The sequence below is a fragment of the Kluyveromyces lactis genome (assembly GCF_000002515.2).
Source record: "Kluyveromyces lactis strain NRRL Y-1140 chromosome B complete sequence".
Classification (NCBI taxonomy): Eukaryota; Fungi; Ascomycota; class Saccharomycetes; order Saccharomycetales; family Saccharomycetaceae; genus Kluyveromyces; species Kluyveromyces lactis.
In genome coordinates this window covers 1,303,034-1,320,834 of record NC_006038.1, presented here as the reverse complement: position 1 = coordinate 1,320,834, position 17,801 = coordinate 1,303,034, and the positions used below count along the sequence as shown (strand labels likewise).

At 40.6% G+C, this 17,801-nt stretch overlaps 6 protein-coding genes across 6 annotated transcripts; 3 read left to right on the top strand and 3 right to left on the bottom strand.

Moving 5' to 3' along the window:
* Nucleotides 1-763: 763 nt before the first annotated feature.
* On the top strand, nt 764-1,306 carry KLLA0_B14949g (uncharacterized protein; the record flags this gene model as incomplete). The annotated part of the gene is made up of 1 exon (XM_452198.1): nt 764-1,306. One exon carries the CDS (start codon nt 764-766, stop codon nt 1,304-1,306), a length of 543 nt encoding a protein of 180 aa, XP_452198.1.
* Nucleotides 1,307-2,406: 1,100 nt separating this feature from the next.
* KLLA0_B14927g (uncharacterized protein) lies at nt 2,407-3,387 on the bottom strand (the record flags this gene model as incomplete). The annotated part of the gene is made up of 1 exon (XM_452197.1): nt 2,407-3,387. The coding sequence occupies one exon, from the start codon at nt 3,385-3,387 to the stop codon at nt 2,407-2,409; it is 981 nt and encodes a 326-aa protein (XP_452197.1).
* A 277-nt stretch (nt 3,388-3,664) lies between these two features.
* On the bottom strand, nt 3,665-5,317 carry KLLA0_B14916g (uncharacterized protein; the record flags this gene model as incomplete). Its single annotated transcript, XM_452196.1, has 1 exon — nt 3,665-5,317. One exon carries the CDS (start codon nt 5,315-5,317, stop codon nt 3,665-3,667), a length of 1,653 nt encoding a protein of 550 aa, XP_452196.1.
* Nucleotides 5,318-7,256: 1,939 nt separating this feature from the next.
* KLLA0_B14883g (uncharacterized protein) lies at nt 7,257-10,334 on the bottom strand (the record flags this gene model as incomplete). Its single annotated transcript, XM_452194.1, has 1 exon — nt 7,257-10,334. The coding sequence occupies one exon, from the start codon at nt 10,332-10,334 to the stop codon at nt 7,257-7,259; it is 3,078 nt and encodes a 1,025-aa protein (XP_452194.1).
* Nucleotides 10,335-13,144: 2,810 nt separating this feature from the next.
* KLLA0_B14861g (sugar porter family MFS transporter) lies at nt 13,145-14,908 on the top strand (the record flags this gene model as incomplete). The annotated part of the gene is made up of 1 exon (XM_452193.1): nt 13,145-14,908. One exon carries the CDS (start codon nt 13,145-13,147, stop codon nt 14,906-14,908), a length of 1,764 nt encoding a protein of 587 aa, XP_452193.1.
* A 572-nt stretch (nt 14,909-15,480) lies between these two features.
* KLLA0_B14839g (uncharacterized protein) lies at nt 15,481-16,746 on the top strand (the record flags this gene model as incomplete). The annotated part of the gene is made up of 1 exon (XM_452192.1): nt 15,481-16,746. The coding sequence occupies one exon, from the start codon at nt 15,481-15,483 to the stop codon at nt 16,744-16,746; it is 1,266 nt and encodes a 421-aa protein (XP_452192.1).
* Nucleotides 16,747-17,801: the final 1,055 nt, after the last annotated feature.

Genomic DNA, 17,801 nt, shown 5'->3' with positions numbered 1-17,801 from the left:
TAATCAAATCCGTACACCACATACCTAATCAAATCCGTACACCACATACCTAATCAAATCCGTACACCACATACCTAATCAAATCCGTACACCACATACCTAATCAAATCCGTACACCACATACCTAATCAAATCCGTACACCACATACCTAATCAAATCCGTACACCACATACCTAATCAAATCCGTACACCACATACCTAATCAAATCCGTACACCACATACCTAATCAAATCCGTACACCACATACCTAATCAAATCCGTACACCACATACCTAATCAAATCCGTACACCACATACCTAATCAAATCCGTACACCACATACCTAATCAAATCCGTACACCACATACCTAATCAAATCCGTACACCACATACCTAATCAAATCCGTACACCACATACCTAATCAAATCCGTACACCACATACCTAATCAAATCCGTACACCACATACCTAATCAAATCCGTACACCACATACCTAATCAAATCCGTACACCACATACCTAATCAAATCCGTACACCACATACCTAATCAAATCCGTACACCAACGCCCTCATCTTTTTCACTTTTCTCCATTACCCTGCCCTTTCTTTTGACTTATCCTCCCCTCACATTTCCTTACCCTACCCATTTCTCTAGTGTTACCCTCTGTTCTAGTTGTGTTACCCGCCCCATTTTCCAACATTTCTTCTCTAAGTTCGTGTTACCCTCCCCGCTATATTTGGTCCATCATCAATATTCGTCGTCGTTACCCTCCCTCTTTGTCATGTTACCCGCCCTGAATTATATCTCACCTTTCTCACTATTTCCTGTTTCGGCAACCTCGTTTTTCATGTTCGTTTCTTTTTATTCGTGCGACGTTACATTCTTTTTACACTCTCCCTGCATTCTCCTTTGTTTTTTTCCACCTGCTATTCCAGCTTCCTGTATTTCTTGTATCCCATTTCCTGTTACGGTAAGTATGTTTGATACACGTTTCTTTTCCCAGCTTCCTCTTTGTGCAACTGTTTCTGACTATCCTCTTTGGTCTATCGTGCCCACAGATTCCAGTGTTACCCGTACGTCACATTCTTACACTTTTACTATCTTGACCAACCTTGCTCCTCTTGCCATCAAACTTCATCCCACCTATACTTGTAATCCACATTTCCATGTGTTACCCGGATGTCACTCTCTACCTTACTTGTCCACCCCTATCACGTGCCTCCTCTCTCCTCTCATCTTCATTTTCTTCCTCATCACTTCACACGGCACAAACATACCCATTTCTCTTTCGTCTTTCTCTTCCCTCTATTCCTCCCTCCTTTAATCATCCAGTCTGCAGTTACCCGCACACACAATCACCTCAAACTTACCCGCTTTCCTACCCTACCTCCTCTACCTACCTACTCTAAATCGCATCTCACAACCTCACTTTCCATATGCTCCATCTTACCCGGACACAACTACCTATCACGTGCCCTTCTTCTCATCTCTTTTCTCTTTTTCTTATTCATCACTTCACACGGAACAAACCTAGGCTGTTCTCCCCATAACTAGCTACTCTCTCACCTTTTTGCTTCTGTTATTTTCATTTTTCATTCTCTCGTCTGCGAATACCACCCCCCATCCTAAGGGGGTTCCCTTTTAAAATCATCCCCCAGCATAAATTCATCATATAAGCTTTATTTTCCAAGGGCCCCCCCTTGCAAATAAAACCATTCATATCATTAATCTAAAGACGAATTATCTTCTTTTACTATTAATTCTGTCTGTCTTACTGCTACACAAATCTCTTCTATCGCATCAGCTTACTTTAGACAACTCTCCACCTCTACTCCTTTCTTTCCTGTTCTCCCTTTACATTTTCACTTTCCGACTGTAATCCTCACTTTCATTCTCCAATCTTGAAAATGTAAAACCCTTCTTCCTTTCCATTTTTACATATATCTTTTGCATACAGAAAATGATTTTTCCAAGGGTCACCCCTTCAATCATTCAATGAGATACGATTTGGGGTTATGTATGGGTGATCGTTTATTCTCCAAGGCCCCTCCCTTTGATTTTTTTTTTTTTAAAAAACTATAAATCAAAGAATCTTTCCCAAGGACCCCCCCTTCACTTTTTGCAACGATTCGAACATGCTGTTTAAAGTTCTAACCGATAGATATTTCGTTAAAAAAAATTGCAATGAATGAGAAGAAGGTGCAACAATCATGATGAATAAACTATCATATGATATGGGCCAGTATAATTTGGAGTCCATATCCCAGACTCGACTTCCAGTCACGTGATGTATTTATTTACTTGTTTTGATGATTTATATGAACAAAAACTGTATTAAAATTGAATAAATGACAGACCCTATATACAAATTATAAGTAAGTACCTACCATTCTTATATTAGAATATGTGAAAGTAGCAACAAAGTTATAAGAAAGCTAGAACAAGAGCGACAAAAGGGGAAATAGATAGTTTGCTTGCCTTACCTTCATACATTGTTTGGAAGACAGCAGATGTTTGACTGCTGATGGTCACAATGGATACTTGTGGTAGAGGGGTTTCTGCAGGAGATGTTGTCGATGAGGATGACTCTGAGCCTGTGGATGTATTAATTGATTGATAGTTGGTGGAATGTGTTGCAACCTGTTCGCTAACTGAAGTTTTAGAAACTTCTGGAGTCCCTGGTGTGGAAGCTTCTGGGGTATTAATGCTGCTGCTTGAAGAAGAAACAGTAGACCATCCGGATTGAGATGATGGACCAACTGGGTTGCCAGCTGATTCAGTGGTTTGTAATGATGTCACACTTGTAGTTGGCACTGATGTAGTACCCTCTTCTGACGAGCCAACAACAACACTAGAGCTTGAACTTGGTGGACATGATGTTGTGTATGTCATCACTGTACCGGAGATAGTAGTGGTAACCGTGCTCAAAGTATAAGCCTCTGAAGATGGAACACCCTCCGATGTCACTACATCTGTACTAGAGCTCGAACTTAATGGACATGTTGTTGTGTAGGTTGTCACTGTTCCAGAGATGGTTGTAGTAACCGTGCTTAGGGTGTATGCACTTCCTGAAGGAACAATATCAGTAGTCGAACTTCCTTCTTCGGAAGCAGACTTTGCAATAGATGTTGTTGATCCCGACACTACGGTGAACGAATCCGATGTCTGTGTTTGTGTTTGTTGTGGAGGTTCAGCAATAGTTGTTGAACTTGAAGCCGCTGTAATCTCGGAACTTGTAGTCCCATCTGTTTGGGATGTCATTGGTTGGTACGTAATTGTTTTTTCGTCATCTCCTTGGGTGGTTTGTGAAGAAACTACCACTTGTGATGGTGTGGCGGAAGTAATAGAACTCTCCAACTCACTACTACCGTAATTTGTGGAGATATCTGGCTGTGGAATAGTCATTGATGTTGTAATAGTAGTCTCTTTTCCTCCTTCGGTAGTCTGTGATGAAATTCCACTAGAAGAGTTGGAATAGTGGAACGAAGAGGCTCTGATAACAGGCGTTTCTACATAGTAGATGGTGTTCACAGTGGGTAACCCATCCACGCCTGTAGCAGTTGTAATCTCAGTAGAAAAGGTTGATGTCACACTGCCTGTCCACGATGTTAAAACGGTCGTAACCACAGTCTCTGCAACAGGGGTTTCAACGTGATAGATGATTTCTAATGTACGAATTCCATCAGATCCAGTTATTTGTTGTAAATTCAGTACTGTATGTGCTGGTGAATGTACCAGTCCATGGAGTAAACACCGTTGTGGTAGGATCTACTTGTGGGAACTCGACATAATACTTTGTTTCAACTGTTGGAATGCCGTCCGAACCTGTAAAGGTTGAGATATCAGTTGAGTACGTAGAAGTAATGGCGCCAGTCCATGGAGTGAAGACGGTAGTGGCAGTTTCAATTTCTGGTGTTTGAACATGATAAATGGTCTTTATAGTTGGAATTCCATTAGATCCTGTGATTGTGGTGACATCAGTTGAGTACGTAGAAGTAATGGCGCCAGTCCATGGTGTAACTACTGTAGTTGATACTTCGACTTCTGGAGTTTCAACGTAGTAAATGGTATTGATTGTTGGTAACCCATTTGTGCCAGTGAATGTGGTAACATCTGTAGAGTACATTGAATATACGGTACCGGTCCAAGGAGTGAATACTGTTGTCGCAGTTTTTACTTCAGGGGTTTCGACATAGTAGATGGTATTTATGGTTGGAACACCATCAGATCCTGTAGCAGTAGTGACATCCGTAGAGTAGGTTGAAAAGTCGGCACCAGTCCATGGAGTAAATTTAGTACTAGCGGTCTTAAACTCTGGGGTCTCGACGTGGTAAATGGTCTTGACGGTTTCAACGCCATCCGCACCAGTAGTTGTGGACAACTCAGTGGCAATAGTCGAGGTAATAGTACCGGTCCATGGGGTAAAGACTGTGGTCTTTTGGTCAACTTCTGGAGTTTCAACATGGTAAATGGTCTTCACGGTTTCGATACCGTCAGCACCAGTAGTGGTAGTAACGTCAGTAGCGAATGTTGACGTAATGGTACCGGTCCATGGAGTGAAAACAGTGGTCTTTTGGTCAACTTCTGGAGTTTCAACATGGTAAATGGTCTTCACGGTTTTAATACCATCTTTGCCGGTAGTGGTAGTAACGTCAGTAGCGAATGTTGACGTAATGGTACCAGTCCATGGAGTGAAAACAGTGGTCTTTTGGTCGACTTCTGGAGTTTCGACATGGTAGATGGTCTTCACAGTTGGAACACCATCGGCACCAGTGGTAGTAGTCAAATCAGTGGCAATAGTAACGGTACTGACACCGGTCCATGGAGTGAAGACGGTGGTAGCAGTTTGAACTTCGGGGGTCTCAACAACAACAAGGTTTCCAGGTGAAGTACCTCCATTTTGGCCTGTAATTGTGGTTAAAGTAGTGAATGTAGTTGTTACTGTACCAGTCCATGGTAAAGTTGTTGTAACGACAGGAACAGGACATGGTTGACCATCTGGGATACTGTAGATATAGCCGTCGAATGTACTATGGAGAACGCCATCAGGATCCTTGAAAGACACTGTAAGGCCAGCTGGACCCAATCTGTTCACAAAAAATATTCTTATTGGGTAATAGTATCCTCCTAAAAGAGTAACAGTAGCAGTGTTATCCGTTTGAGGCCAAGTAACAGAAAGATCGAATGAGCCAGGGTTAGCGACAGATGCCCTTTGTTCACAGCAATCAAAAGCTCTACCAGCACCAATGTTAAGAAAAGAGAGATCATCAATATAATTTAAGATGAATTGATATTCACCGGTTTTAGAAGCATAAAAATAACCAGTAATTAACATTGAAAAGTTCGTGAGAGTAATTGGAGTATCATAGTTAAAATTGGAAGGTAAAGTGCCTTTCACTGGCCTCGAACAACCACTAGGAGGAGCGTATCTGAATGTCAAGTCGTTAACACCATGACTGCTTCCAATTTCACCACCTCCATACGTCTGATATCTCCCTGTTGGTACCAGGATTCTTTATAAGACGTATCATAGGTGAAACACTGTCCTTTTCCATTTCTATCAACCATTGGGTAACCATAATACGTGATATCGAACCCTTGGTTGTTTGTGCTCTGCTTAGGGTCACATCCTAGAATTGTACCACTATCTGTATTTTCAGAGGTGGCGTTGATTGCACTAAATAGAAACACTGCGAATAGCAGAATTGACCAATCCATCGTATTCATAAGCTTTGCAGTGCGAATGGGGGAGGAGAGTAGATTCTTTCTTCAAGAAAGCAAAATATTGAAATCTTAAGAGAACTAGATGAAAGATTTGATTTATTAACGAACCGGAAGGTTATATACTATTCCCATTTTTTGAACGTATATGCTAATATGTTTGAGCGTTTGTTATTTCCCCACTCGTCTTTTTGCCTAAATAGTGCCTCGAAACCTAAAGTGGATTTGTCATTAGCTGTGACTTACATTTCCGAACTTATCCGCTCAACTAGAAGTCAATGGAGAAGCAATGCATTAAATTGCCTTTCGCCCTCTCTCTCGAGTTCCTTTGGATCACCCTGATGCACGCCTTGCATATCGAGAAATCTCTTCGAAGGCATCTTACAGAATTTTCGTTTCCTTTTCTCTATTTTTCATTCTGAGAAATATTTGCCTGCATACATTGTAATGGCGATCTGGTGATCCGCAATTCTAGAACACACAATATGCATGTAATCACTGATTTTTTTTGTTTTAGAAGCTCTATCTTCAGGTAAAAATGAGTAGAGAAAAAAAAACATACTGGATCGATGCAGAATTAGGGGGTTATTATCCTGCAGGTACATGATTTTCAGTGGGAACATTGCTTTTTAGTAGTCCGGTTCTCAACAACTTGTCTAAGTGTTGAAAACAAAAGAAATGGCGTAGAAACAAAGTAGTGTAAGTAAATCTGCCAATGTTCTATGTATAAAAAGTAAAGGCAAGAGGAGGTTCTATGCATATTTCTGAAAATATCTAATACACTATTATAATGCATCAAGAAACTGTCGTATGATGAAGTGCCTATGAGTTTTTGTGTACGTGCTTCTCTAGTATGTAGCCGGTTTTCTCTTTTTACCTCTTTTTACTACTTATACTACTACTTTTACTACCTTTCTTCCACGTAATCTAGATCTCAAGCCACAATTCTTGCCCTATGCTCCAACGTATACAACATCGAAGAAGAGTCTTTCTTTAGGGAGTCATTGGAAAAGATAGTATGATGGTATTCGATTTACCTATGTCGCAAAAGAAAGTCCGGGGCAACACCACAGAATGCTTTCTCTGTACTAATAACCTGTTGTGCGCTTAACGGTCTAATCGTTAATCAGCGGTGGTTAAATTTTTGTAAATCTAATGTTCCATGATTTTCTTTCTTCAAAAGGAACATGTAGTGAAAATCTTTTTTTTACTTTGATACACTGCAATTGTTTCTGAGCATGCTGAAATTTTCTCGATGTTTTTTTTTTTTATTGGCATCCAAGTAATTAATCCTTATGCTACGAAAAAGTTGTAGGAATGAATCATGCATAATCTAACGGATATCATCATATACTCTGTGCTAATATTCTAAACAAGTTCGAAAATATTTTCTTGGCCCATGTAATAGGTGGTAAGTGTATTGCTTTGATAGGAACGTCATTATCGCACAAGACAATCGGCACTAATAACCGTTTAAATATTATCATGCATGTATACATCAGTATCTCATAGAAATATACCTGTAAGTACATACTTATCTAAGTATAAAATTCTTATTCAAAAGCGAGATCAAACTCAAAGTTGAAATCTTGAGCTTTCAATCTGTACTGGTCCAGAACAGCAGGTCCGCATGCTTCGCTACCAACACCATGGATTGCATGGTCCAACCTTAGATAGTGTCTGCCGTATCTTTTAACGTCACAAGCGTGGGCAGCTTCATCAACCCCGTATTCGTCTGAAATCTTGAAGTTAAATGGCTTCTCCTTTTGGAAGATCGATAGTTTTCCTGCACCTTCAAATTTGATGTTCAAAAAGTGGGTATCTGTATGATTTCCATTTTCTTGAGGATAGTCATATACGAATTCCTCTACATCTTTGGAATCGTAAAGACCGAATCTTTGAGATTCCTTCTTATCCGGATATGATTCGCCGGGCCCGCGACCTAACCATTCAAATGATTCATAACTATCTCCTAGCCAGAATTCGTACCCAACTCTTGGGAAATCAGGAGGCTGATATTCGCCAGTAAGCTTCATAGAAGTGTTCAAGTTTATTTTGTTAGCAAAGATCGTGTACTTCTGAACAGTCTCAAACCCATAGTAAAATACAACTGGGGATATACGAGAGTTAACCGTGACTACAGCTAGAGAACCATTAGAACCTTTTTCGACACTCACTCCATGGATGTTTTGCTTCATTAAATCAATATTGTACTTCTTCCAGTTCTTAAAGTCCCTAGGTTCATCATTATTCGTTGGAGGTCTCCAGAAAGTGATTGAAGAACCCTCAAACTTGCTGGAAATTTCCTTACCCTTGACCTTTAGGCTTTCAATTTTACCCAACAATTTGTCCAAGATAAAATGCAATCCACTGGATTCAACTGAGACATAACGTTTACCGTCGTTGATCTTCGCAGCTTTTTCTGCTGTCTCTGTAACAAAATCGGGTACCTTCAATGGAAGTTCAGCTTGGCCCCAGGCAATTTCATGACCTGCCTTTAGAACACCAGCATCATCTTTCAACACGGCAACAACATAAGTTGTATCAGAAGGAATAGTAACAGATTCTTCTGGCTTTAAAGATGGAACGTCGATTGTCTTTCCCGTGTCCTTGTCGATAAACAATAAGTGGTCTGTCGTAATGAAGTCGTGCTTATTTGTGATTGTTACAGATCCGTGCGCAATTTTAATATGAACGGGTTCAATAACCTTCTTATACTCTACAAGGCCCGGAGTAGGATTATGCTCACTGTTACACAAACCATCCATGATGAACACTCCGTCATGAACCTCTTCCTTAAAGTCACCACCATAAGCATAAGCTTTATGCAACTTACCATCTGCAGTACTAACATCTTCGAATTCAATACCGTGATTTGCCCATTCCCAGATAAAGCCACCTTGGTAAAACTTCTCCTTGTAGAACAACTCTTGATATTCTTTCAAAGAGCCAGGACCGTTACCCATTGCATGGCCGTACTCACACAAGATCAAAGGCTTTTCAAACTTACCATTTTCATCAGTGTGGTTCTTCCTCCACCTTTCCATAATTTCAAATGTTGGGTACATGAAACTAAAGATATCTGCACTCAAAGCGTTCAAGTCACCCTCATAATGCACAAGTCTGGTAGGATCCAATTGTTTAATTAACTTGTACATGGCTTTGTGGTTTCTGCCATAACAAGCTTCGTTACCCAAGGACCAGATAATAATCGAAGGATGATTGACATCTCTTAGGACAAGTTGGGAAGCTCTGTCTAAGTACGCGACCTCGTACTCTGGATTATCTGATAAGTAATGGGCATTAACATCGTAGAGTTTATTTTTAGTATCTGGATATTCAGCCTCCAAGTTCGTATGACGATTAAATGGCTCTTGAACACCATGAGTTTCAAGATCTGCCTCGTCAATGACCCAGAAGCCCAGCTTATCGAAGAGGTCATACACCTTAGGATGGTTTGGATAATGCGAGTTACGAACAGCATTGATGTTAAACTTCTTCATTAGAATCAAGTCCCTAACAACAAAATCTAATGGCACAGCTCTACCGAACCTTGGATGGTGATCATGTCTGTTGACACCTCTAAAGAGAATGTCTTTGCCATTAACAGTAATGTTACCGTCCTTCAACTCCACTTGTCTGAAACCAACATGGTGCTTAATAGATTGAATCACACTGCCATCAGATCCAATTAAATCCAACTGGTACTTGTACAAAGTAGGATTTTCTGCGGTCCAATGTTCTGGGGCCTTGACGTTGATCTTGAAAGCTGTTTCTTCGTTCTTTTTGGTGGAGAAGGAAATAAATTCTTTAGTTGAAAAAGTCGTGTTCCCATTCTCCTCGTTCAACAAAGAGCTTGCATCGTAAACTTTAGATCCATCTTCAGGTTCGTAAAGTGTGAAATTGATGTGATCATAAGAAGAACCCTGGACATCAACTTTCACAGAAAGCTCTGCATCCTGATACTGAGAGTCCACAAAAGTTGTAGTGACCCTAACGTCTTCAATATGGGCCTTCTTAGGCAATTTTAGTAAAGAAACGTCTCTGTAAATACCAGAGAGCCACCATTGATCTTGGTCCTCGATATAAGTGGAATCGGACCACTTGAAAACCTTGACGACCACTAAGTTTTCGCCCTCAGAAACGTACTTTTGGATATCAAATTCAGCCCCGTTACGGGACCCCTTATTGAAACCCACATATTGACCATTAACATAAAGCTCGTAACAATTGTCCACACCCTCAAATCTCAATCTGTGCTCGAACGACTCAATCGATTTCGAATCTAATTCAAAAGTTCTAGCATAAACACCAGTAGGATTTACAGTGGGAGGATTTGGGATGTCGATTGGGATAGGGTACTGTACGTTCGTGTAAATTGGTTTACCGTACTTCCAGTCTTCCTGAAGTTCCCAATGGGATGGCACAGAAATGGTGCTCCATTTCTTTGCCGTTTCCCAGTCTAAATTCTTAGCATCCGGAGCGTCAAGAGGTGCATCAAACAACGCAAAAGCCCAAGGCCCATTGAGAGATTCGAAAATATCCTGATCATAGTAGTAAGCCCTAGTAGGCAATCTATTTTCGTGAACCTTTTTGGGGTTCCTTAAATTCTCAGGAATAAGGCAAGACATATCTTTCAGTTCTCGATGAGTATGTGTGTTTATTTTTTTTTTATTTTTTTTGCCAAATTCTGCTCTTTCCTAAATTTCAAGTGTTAAGCGCTTTTGTCTCTTCACCTTTTCCAACTACAAGCGCAACATAACAAAAGAATAATAATTCTCCTAAGAAACACAAGCCTCATATACCTTTCGAGTTAGGGAAGAACATCTTCACAATGATAACACATTGATTCGAGCTATTAAATACCTTTTTCTCAATCGAAATCTCAAGTAAAACAGCAATGAAAACATTACGTAACTAAAGGTGTTCACCACTAGAAATCATACCCTTCACACTCGACTTCAAGTAGTGAATGGTGTAGCAACAAAGTCCAAATACCAATGTCAACCAAGTAACCGACCGCACTACTAGAAAAAGACGCTGTTGCTCGGACCACAAATTTCCGCTACACTTTTCACAACTATACTGAAGATACAAAAAACGTGTGTGGGTATGGCTGGCTACCAGGTCGCCTGGTTAAACCAAGTCAACGTGATACATATGTACGTTCCAACACTAAGCCTACCCTAAGTTTCGGCTCACAGGCTAGGCTATTATTAACATGCAAGACAAGGGAGAAGCAAAGCAAAGACCAACCGAAACCCACCAGAGCACCCTGAACTTTGCGGTGAACAGAATTCCGCAACATATCTGAGGATACCATGATCTCGTTTTCCTACTCCATATGGGAATCACCCACTGTTGTCCGTAAATATGACCAAATTCCTACCTTGATTCCTCACGAATAATCGCAGTCCGAAAAGCCGTTCCAAAAGCCAGTCCACAGTCCATCAATTGGTATGATGATTGTTTTTTTGTTCAAACTGACACACTAACGGTGTGGAATGCGAAGAGTGAGCTTACCCTTCTCCTCTTTGCTAGCAGTACTTGCCTACCTACCTACTCTACTACGCTGCCATATTGTCTAACATTCGGCTTTCTCTATTTCTACCTGGCCTGGATGGCTCCGTCTCGCCCGCCTCACACACATACATTCCTCCCCCTCTCGCCTGCCCCATAATAATTAAACAAGTTAACAAAAGGCGTTACCTCTTCCGCATCCTCTCCAATCTCATACGATTCCCCTTTCATCCGACTTACCCAACAAGATACAGGATCTCAGTGAAAGATCCTTCCTGCCCTCCCTGTCTGTTGTCTACTCTACATGCGACTTGGAAGGCCAAAGGACTATCGCATGATTATTCGCCGGGAACCCGCGAGTTCCCTGCTCTTTTCTTTCAAACCAGGCAGCAAACCAGGTGAACACACTCTGATGTAGTGCAGTCCCTAAGTCCTTTGAAGATTCGGGGAGCTAGCTACCCACGCGAATGTAACAAAAGAACATTTACTTTTGTGGGGGGTGGAAAAGTCGATTAGGATCTTGCAGCACAGAAACTGCGCAGGGGTTTTTTTCATCTTGGAGAAGCAACTGGCTAAATTCGACACAAACAAAAACTGAAAAATGGAAAATAAAAAATGAAAAAGCAAGCTGAATTCGAAGAAGGGAGAATTCCGCCTTCTGCAACCACACTAATGGTTGGTAGTCAATAGATACGCATTAGAAGGTTACTATTTTATGAGTCGATCCCCGCGGAAATTTAGGAATTTTAAACTTGGGCTTGATATACGTCGGTATAGTGTATCTGGTATTTTTGCCAATGGTTCCTGTGCCCGTGCCCGTGCCCGTGTGCTCATGCGATGCATTGTGACTACTGCTTGGCAAGGCAAATCAGCGGTCTGCGGCCGTACTCTAAAGCCGGACAGACATGGTGGGGTGCCTTTTCGGTCCATAAGTGTAACTAGCTAGCTACAAGTATGTTCTGTGCAAAGATGGTAAAGGTTGCATACAGTCAAGTTGCTGTCCTTGGACCTGGTCTGACCTGACCTAGCTTAACATTGCATAGCGCATACCCACTTGGATGGATGCAGGAGTGTTACAAATCGGCGAACAGTTCTCCTTGTTTGTTTTTGGTCATAGTCACGTCCGGCTACACACAAGATATGGCACAGTATGTGTAGATGCGAGCGAAGATACGGCTGGAAAACAGGTGGGTTTTGAAGGATAGACAGAAGGCAAAAGGGTGGGCAAAAAGTCGGGCACTCAGGCAAGTATTGGCATGATCAAACCAGATTAAGTTCTAGGCCAAGAACATATTTCGGCCCACTGACTCCCGCCAAAAAAAAAGAAAAAAACCTAATTTGACAGTCTCGGAATTTTATCTATCTGTTCCTTTCCTTTGGTTACTAGTATCGTCATTTAATTTTTTTTGGAATTGGCAAGTTACCTGCGTGGCTCTATACCGAATGAACCCCGACCCTGGCCGTTCGGTGCACCGAGCGCGTTTACGTGTGTACACGCTTTTGTAAGAAAGAAACTCGGGTCTGCGTGGGCCTGCAACGTGACTTAGCAATACCCGCGCGTCAGATTTAACATATTCGGGATTCTTCCCTCCGTACTAGAAAGTTGACAATAAGATGTCCATACTGTTGTTGATACCTTGCTACTCTAGCTCATTATGACAAGGACAATCGGTTAATTGGAGGTCTAAATGGTGTATCAAGGTATATAAAGGCAGTAACTTTCAATGTTGAGTTGGGCTGTAGTTCAAGGTGGTTGTAGCTTCTGGAACATATATATGCTATTCAATATAGCTGGAAAGTGTAAGCTAAACAGCAAACAAAAGTCTCTGTGTGTTGTCTTATAATTATATCCTTCAGTCAGTGTTAATGATTAAAGACAGAATTACGAAAAAATAAAACAAGACGATAATCAGTTTTCAAAATGGCAGATCATTCGAGCAGCTCATCTTCGCTGCAGAAGAAGCCAATTAATACTATCGAGCATAAAGACACTTTGGGCAATGATCGGGATCACAAGGAAGCCTTGAACAGTGATAATGATAATACTTCTGGATTGAAAATCAATGGTGTCCCCATCGAGGACGCTAGAGAGGAAGTGCTCTTACCAGGTTACTTGTCGAAGCAATATTACAAATTGTACGGTTTATGTTTTATAACATATCTGTGTGCTACTATGCAAGGTTATGATGGGGCTTTAATGGGTTCTATCTATACCGAAGATGCATATTTGAAATACTACCATTTGGATATTAACTCATCCTCTGGTACTGGTCTAGTGTTCTCTATTTTCAACGTTGGTCAAATTTGCGGTGCATTCTTTGTTCCTCTTATGGATTGGAAAGGTAGAAAACCTGCTATTTTAATTGGGTGTCTGGGTGTTGTTATTGGTGCTATTATTTCGTCTTTAACAACAACAAAGAGTGCATTAATTGGTGGTAGATGGTTCGTGGCCTTTTTCGCTACAATCGCTAATGCAGCAGCTCCAACATACTGTGCAGAAGTGGCTCCAGCTCACTTAAGAGGTAAGGTTGCAGGTCTTTATAACACCCTTTGGTCTGTCGGTTCCATTGTTGCTGCCTTTAGCACTTACGGTACCAACAAAAACTTCCCTAACTCCTCCAAGGCTTTTAAGATTCCATTATACTTACAAATGATGTTCCCAGGTCTTGTGTGTATATTTGGTTGGTTAATCCCAGAATCTCCAAGATGGTTGGTTGGTGTTGGCCGTGAGGAAGAAGCTCGTGAATTCATTATCAAATACCACTTAAATGGCGATAGAACTCATCCATTATTGGATATGGAGATGGCAGAAATAATAGAATCTTTCCATGGTACAGATTTATCAAACCCTCTAGAAATGTTAGATGTAAGGAGCTTATTCAGAACGAGATCGGATAGGTACAGAGCAATGTTGGTTATACTTATGGCTTGGTTCGGTCAATTTTCCGGTAACAATGTGTGTTCGTACTATTTGCCTACCATGTTGAGAAATGTTGGTATGAAGAGTGTCTCATTGAATGTGTTAATGAATGGTGTTTATTCCATCGTCACTTGGATTTCTTCAATTTGCGGTGCATTCTTTATTGATAAGATTGGTAGAAGGGAAGGTTTCCTTGGTTCTATCTCAGGTGCTGCATTAGCATTGACAGGTCTATCTATCTGTACTGCTCGTTATGAGAAGACTAAGAAGAAGAGTGCTTCCAATGGTGCATTGGTGTTCATTTATCTCTTTGGTGGTATCTTTTCTTTTGCTTTCACTCCAATGCAATCCATGTACTCAACAGAAGTGTCTACAAACTTGACGAGATCTAAGGCCCAACTCCTCAACTTTGTGGTTTCTGGTGTTGCCCAATTTGTTAATCAATTTGCTACTCCAAAGGCAATGAAGAATATCAAATATTGGTTCTATGTGTTCTACGTTTTCTTCGATATTTTCGAATTTATTGTTATCTACTTCTTCTTCGTTGAAACTAAGGGTAGAAGCTTAGAAGAATTAGAAGTTGTCTTTGAAGCTCCAAACCCAAGAAAGGCATCCGTTGATCAAGCATTCTTGGCTCAAGTCAGGGCAACTTTGGTCCAACGAAATGACGTTAGAGTTGCAAATGCTCAAAATTTGAAAGAGCAAGAGCCTCTAAAGAGCGATGCTGATCATGTCGAAAAGCTTTCAGAGGCAGAATCTGTTTAAAGCCATCTTTTCAATATATTTTGTTAGGTGCAAGAAGTTTCCGTACTTCATAATTTGTTTTTTATTCTGCTTGATCTTCTCCTAATTGCAGCAAAAAGTCTTGTGGAATTCATCAATTAAAAAGCCACAGGCTTTAGACTCTTAATGGATTATTCTAACAGTTACTGTTAGACGTTAGCACATGGGCCGGTATGTCATTGAAGTACGTTTAAATTGCCTGAATTGGGAAAAGTATTGACCTTTGAGCCGGTTGCATACCGCCTTGCGGTATGCAGTTTGGCTCGGTTTTCCCAGCACGCATGTGGGCATCATTTCCACACGTGTGAACCCTCGGCAGTTAAATGTGTGCATTTAGGATCGGCTAATAGTTGTTTTTAGCTTCAGCTTCAGCTCATCGGATTTTGTGAAACATATAAATCTGGCGTCAATTGAGTCTCTCGAATGGTTGAAAGGTCAATTCAGGTTGGAATTTTGTATTATGTTAGCTATATGGGATTGATCAAAAAAACCAGCCAAGGATTCAGAGAATTACAGCGCAAGCTCAGGTAGCACTCCAGTTTTAAACATAAAAAATGAAATTCTCCGATTTTAGTGTTCTCGGATTAGGTGCTCTTGCCTTAAATGCCGTTACCGTCAGTGCTAACACTGCTGACACCGCTTTGTTGAGAACTTACTCTACTATCTCTCCAAGTTTGAGTGAAATTGAATCCGCCGCTTCTGCTACTGAGGTTGCTGAGGTGGTTTCAGATGTCGAAGGTGCCGCTTTCAAGAGATTCTTCATTATCTTCTTGGAAAACACCGATTACGACAAGGCTGCTGGTGATGAATCCCTTTCATGGCTGGCTGAACAAGGTATTACCTTGACCAACTACTGGGCTTTGACTCACCCTTCAGAACCAAACTATTTGGCTTCTGTCGGTGGTGATTACTTCGCCTTGGATGATGACAGATTTATTTCTATGCCATCCAATGTGTCTAACATCGTTGATTTGTTGGACACTAAGGGTATCTCTTGGGCTGAATACCAAGAACACTCTCCATATGCTGGTTTCCAAGGTATGAACTTCTCTAACCAAGAGACATACGCCAGTGATTATGTCAGAAAACATAACCCATTGATTTTGTTCGATAACGTTGTCAACAACGATACTCGTTTGGCTAACATTAAGAACTTTGAAGATTTCAACAATGACGTAGAAAACGAAAAGTTACCTCAATACGCTTTCATTACTCCAAATATGACTAACGATGGTCATGACACCACTATCCAATTTGCTGGTAAATGGTCAAAGGACTTCTTGGCTCCATTATTAGAAAACGATTACTTCATGGAGGACACTTTGGTCTTGTTGACCTTCGATGAAAATGAAACCTATGGTATCAAGAACAAGGTCTTCTCCATCTTGTTGGGTGGCGTTATCCCAGATGAATTGAAGGGTACCAAGGATGATACTTTCTATGACCATTACTCTCAATTGGCTAGTGTTGAAGCCAACTGGGATTTGCCTCATTTAGGTAGACACGATGGTGACGCCAATGTTTTGGAAATTGTTGCTAACGCTACCAACATCACCAACGTTGAAGTTGACACCACTTACATGATCAACGAAACCTATATTGGTTACTTGAACGATTACAACATTGAATTGCCAGCTCCAAATGTTACTGCTATTAACAGAAACGGTCAACCAATCTTGGACTCCATCAAGGAAACTTGGGAAGATGAATATTCTAAGCAAGTCTCTGAATCCTACTATACTTCCACCACTACTACCGTTTCTGCAGATGTTACTGATGCTGAAACCTTCTCCAATTTCTACCGCTACCGACAGTGCTGATGAAACTAGTGCTACCGCTACATCTTCTTCCAACAGCACTTCTGCTGAAACTTTAAGCTCTTCCGCCGGTGCTCCATCAATGAGCACCTTCTCCGGTAACGTCTTGTTGGGTGTCATTGCTGCCTTTTTCTTATGAAAAGATATCGACTCAAAGGAGTAGCAGCACACTCCTATAGAGAAACTAGAGTGAAAACGGCAGTTCACTCTTAGTTAATATTATTTATTCCGTACAAATAGAACAGTTGAAAAGTGACGCTTTTATAAAATAAGAACTTGATTTTGATTTGACCTTTTAATTATTAACCTTATCATTGAATAATAAGTATTATTTCCTTTTACTTGATATCTTCTTAGTCTTGACAACTGAAATATTGTACGTCTGTCTTGAAATTTAGCTAGTGGTTCAAGAACCGTCATAGGAAAAAATACCTATTTTTTCTGGTATGCTGTTAGTAATGAATATATGTTTTGATTGTATATCTAATCGAGAAAAAGAAATGCAGAATGACAGAGACTCCTGTCTGGTTTCAATGTCATGAAAAGTTGTGCATAAGCAAACTTAACAATTAGATAAGATGGAAAAGTTCAAGTACTCCCCTCCCCATTGTTGATTCTGAATTGTAATACCTTGTCCTAATCGGAATTTTCATGACAAGAGGGTCAAGCCCAACTTTCTTTTAATGCCCTAGTCACTAATATCTCATTTTCATTTTCCGCAGTTAGATTGGTTAGATGTGGCAGAATTTTTGGAACGAACCTCCCGTGGGTTGTCTAATATTAAATACAGACACTTTATAACCAGTATTCTTTTTTTTTCCTTATTATTCTCATTTATTTCTCTCATTACTTTTGTCCAGGAATATCTTAACTCTGGCATCAATCACTGAAGCAAAGTTCCACGTCGGGGTTCGGCAGTAAACCCATACTGTCTTTCGTGCCCTCCTTATAAACTTTTCACCTAAGTAAACATTAGTTCTTAGTATTCCAAATTTCGTACACCAGCTATCATTATAACGATCAGTATACTGCAAAGCTTCAAAAGTTGAGAGTTGACG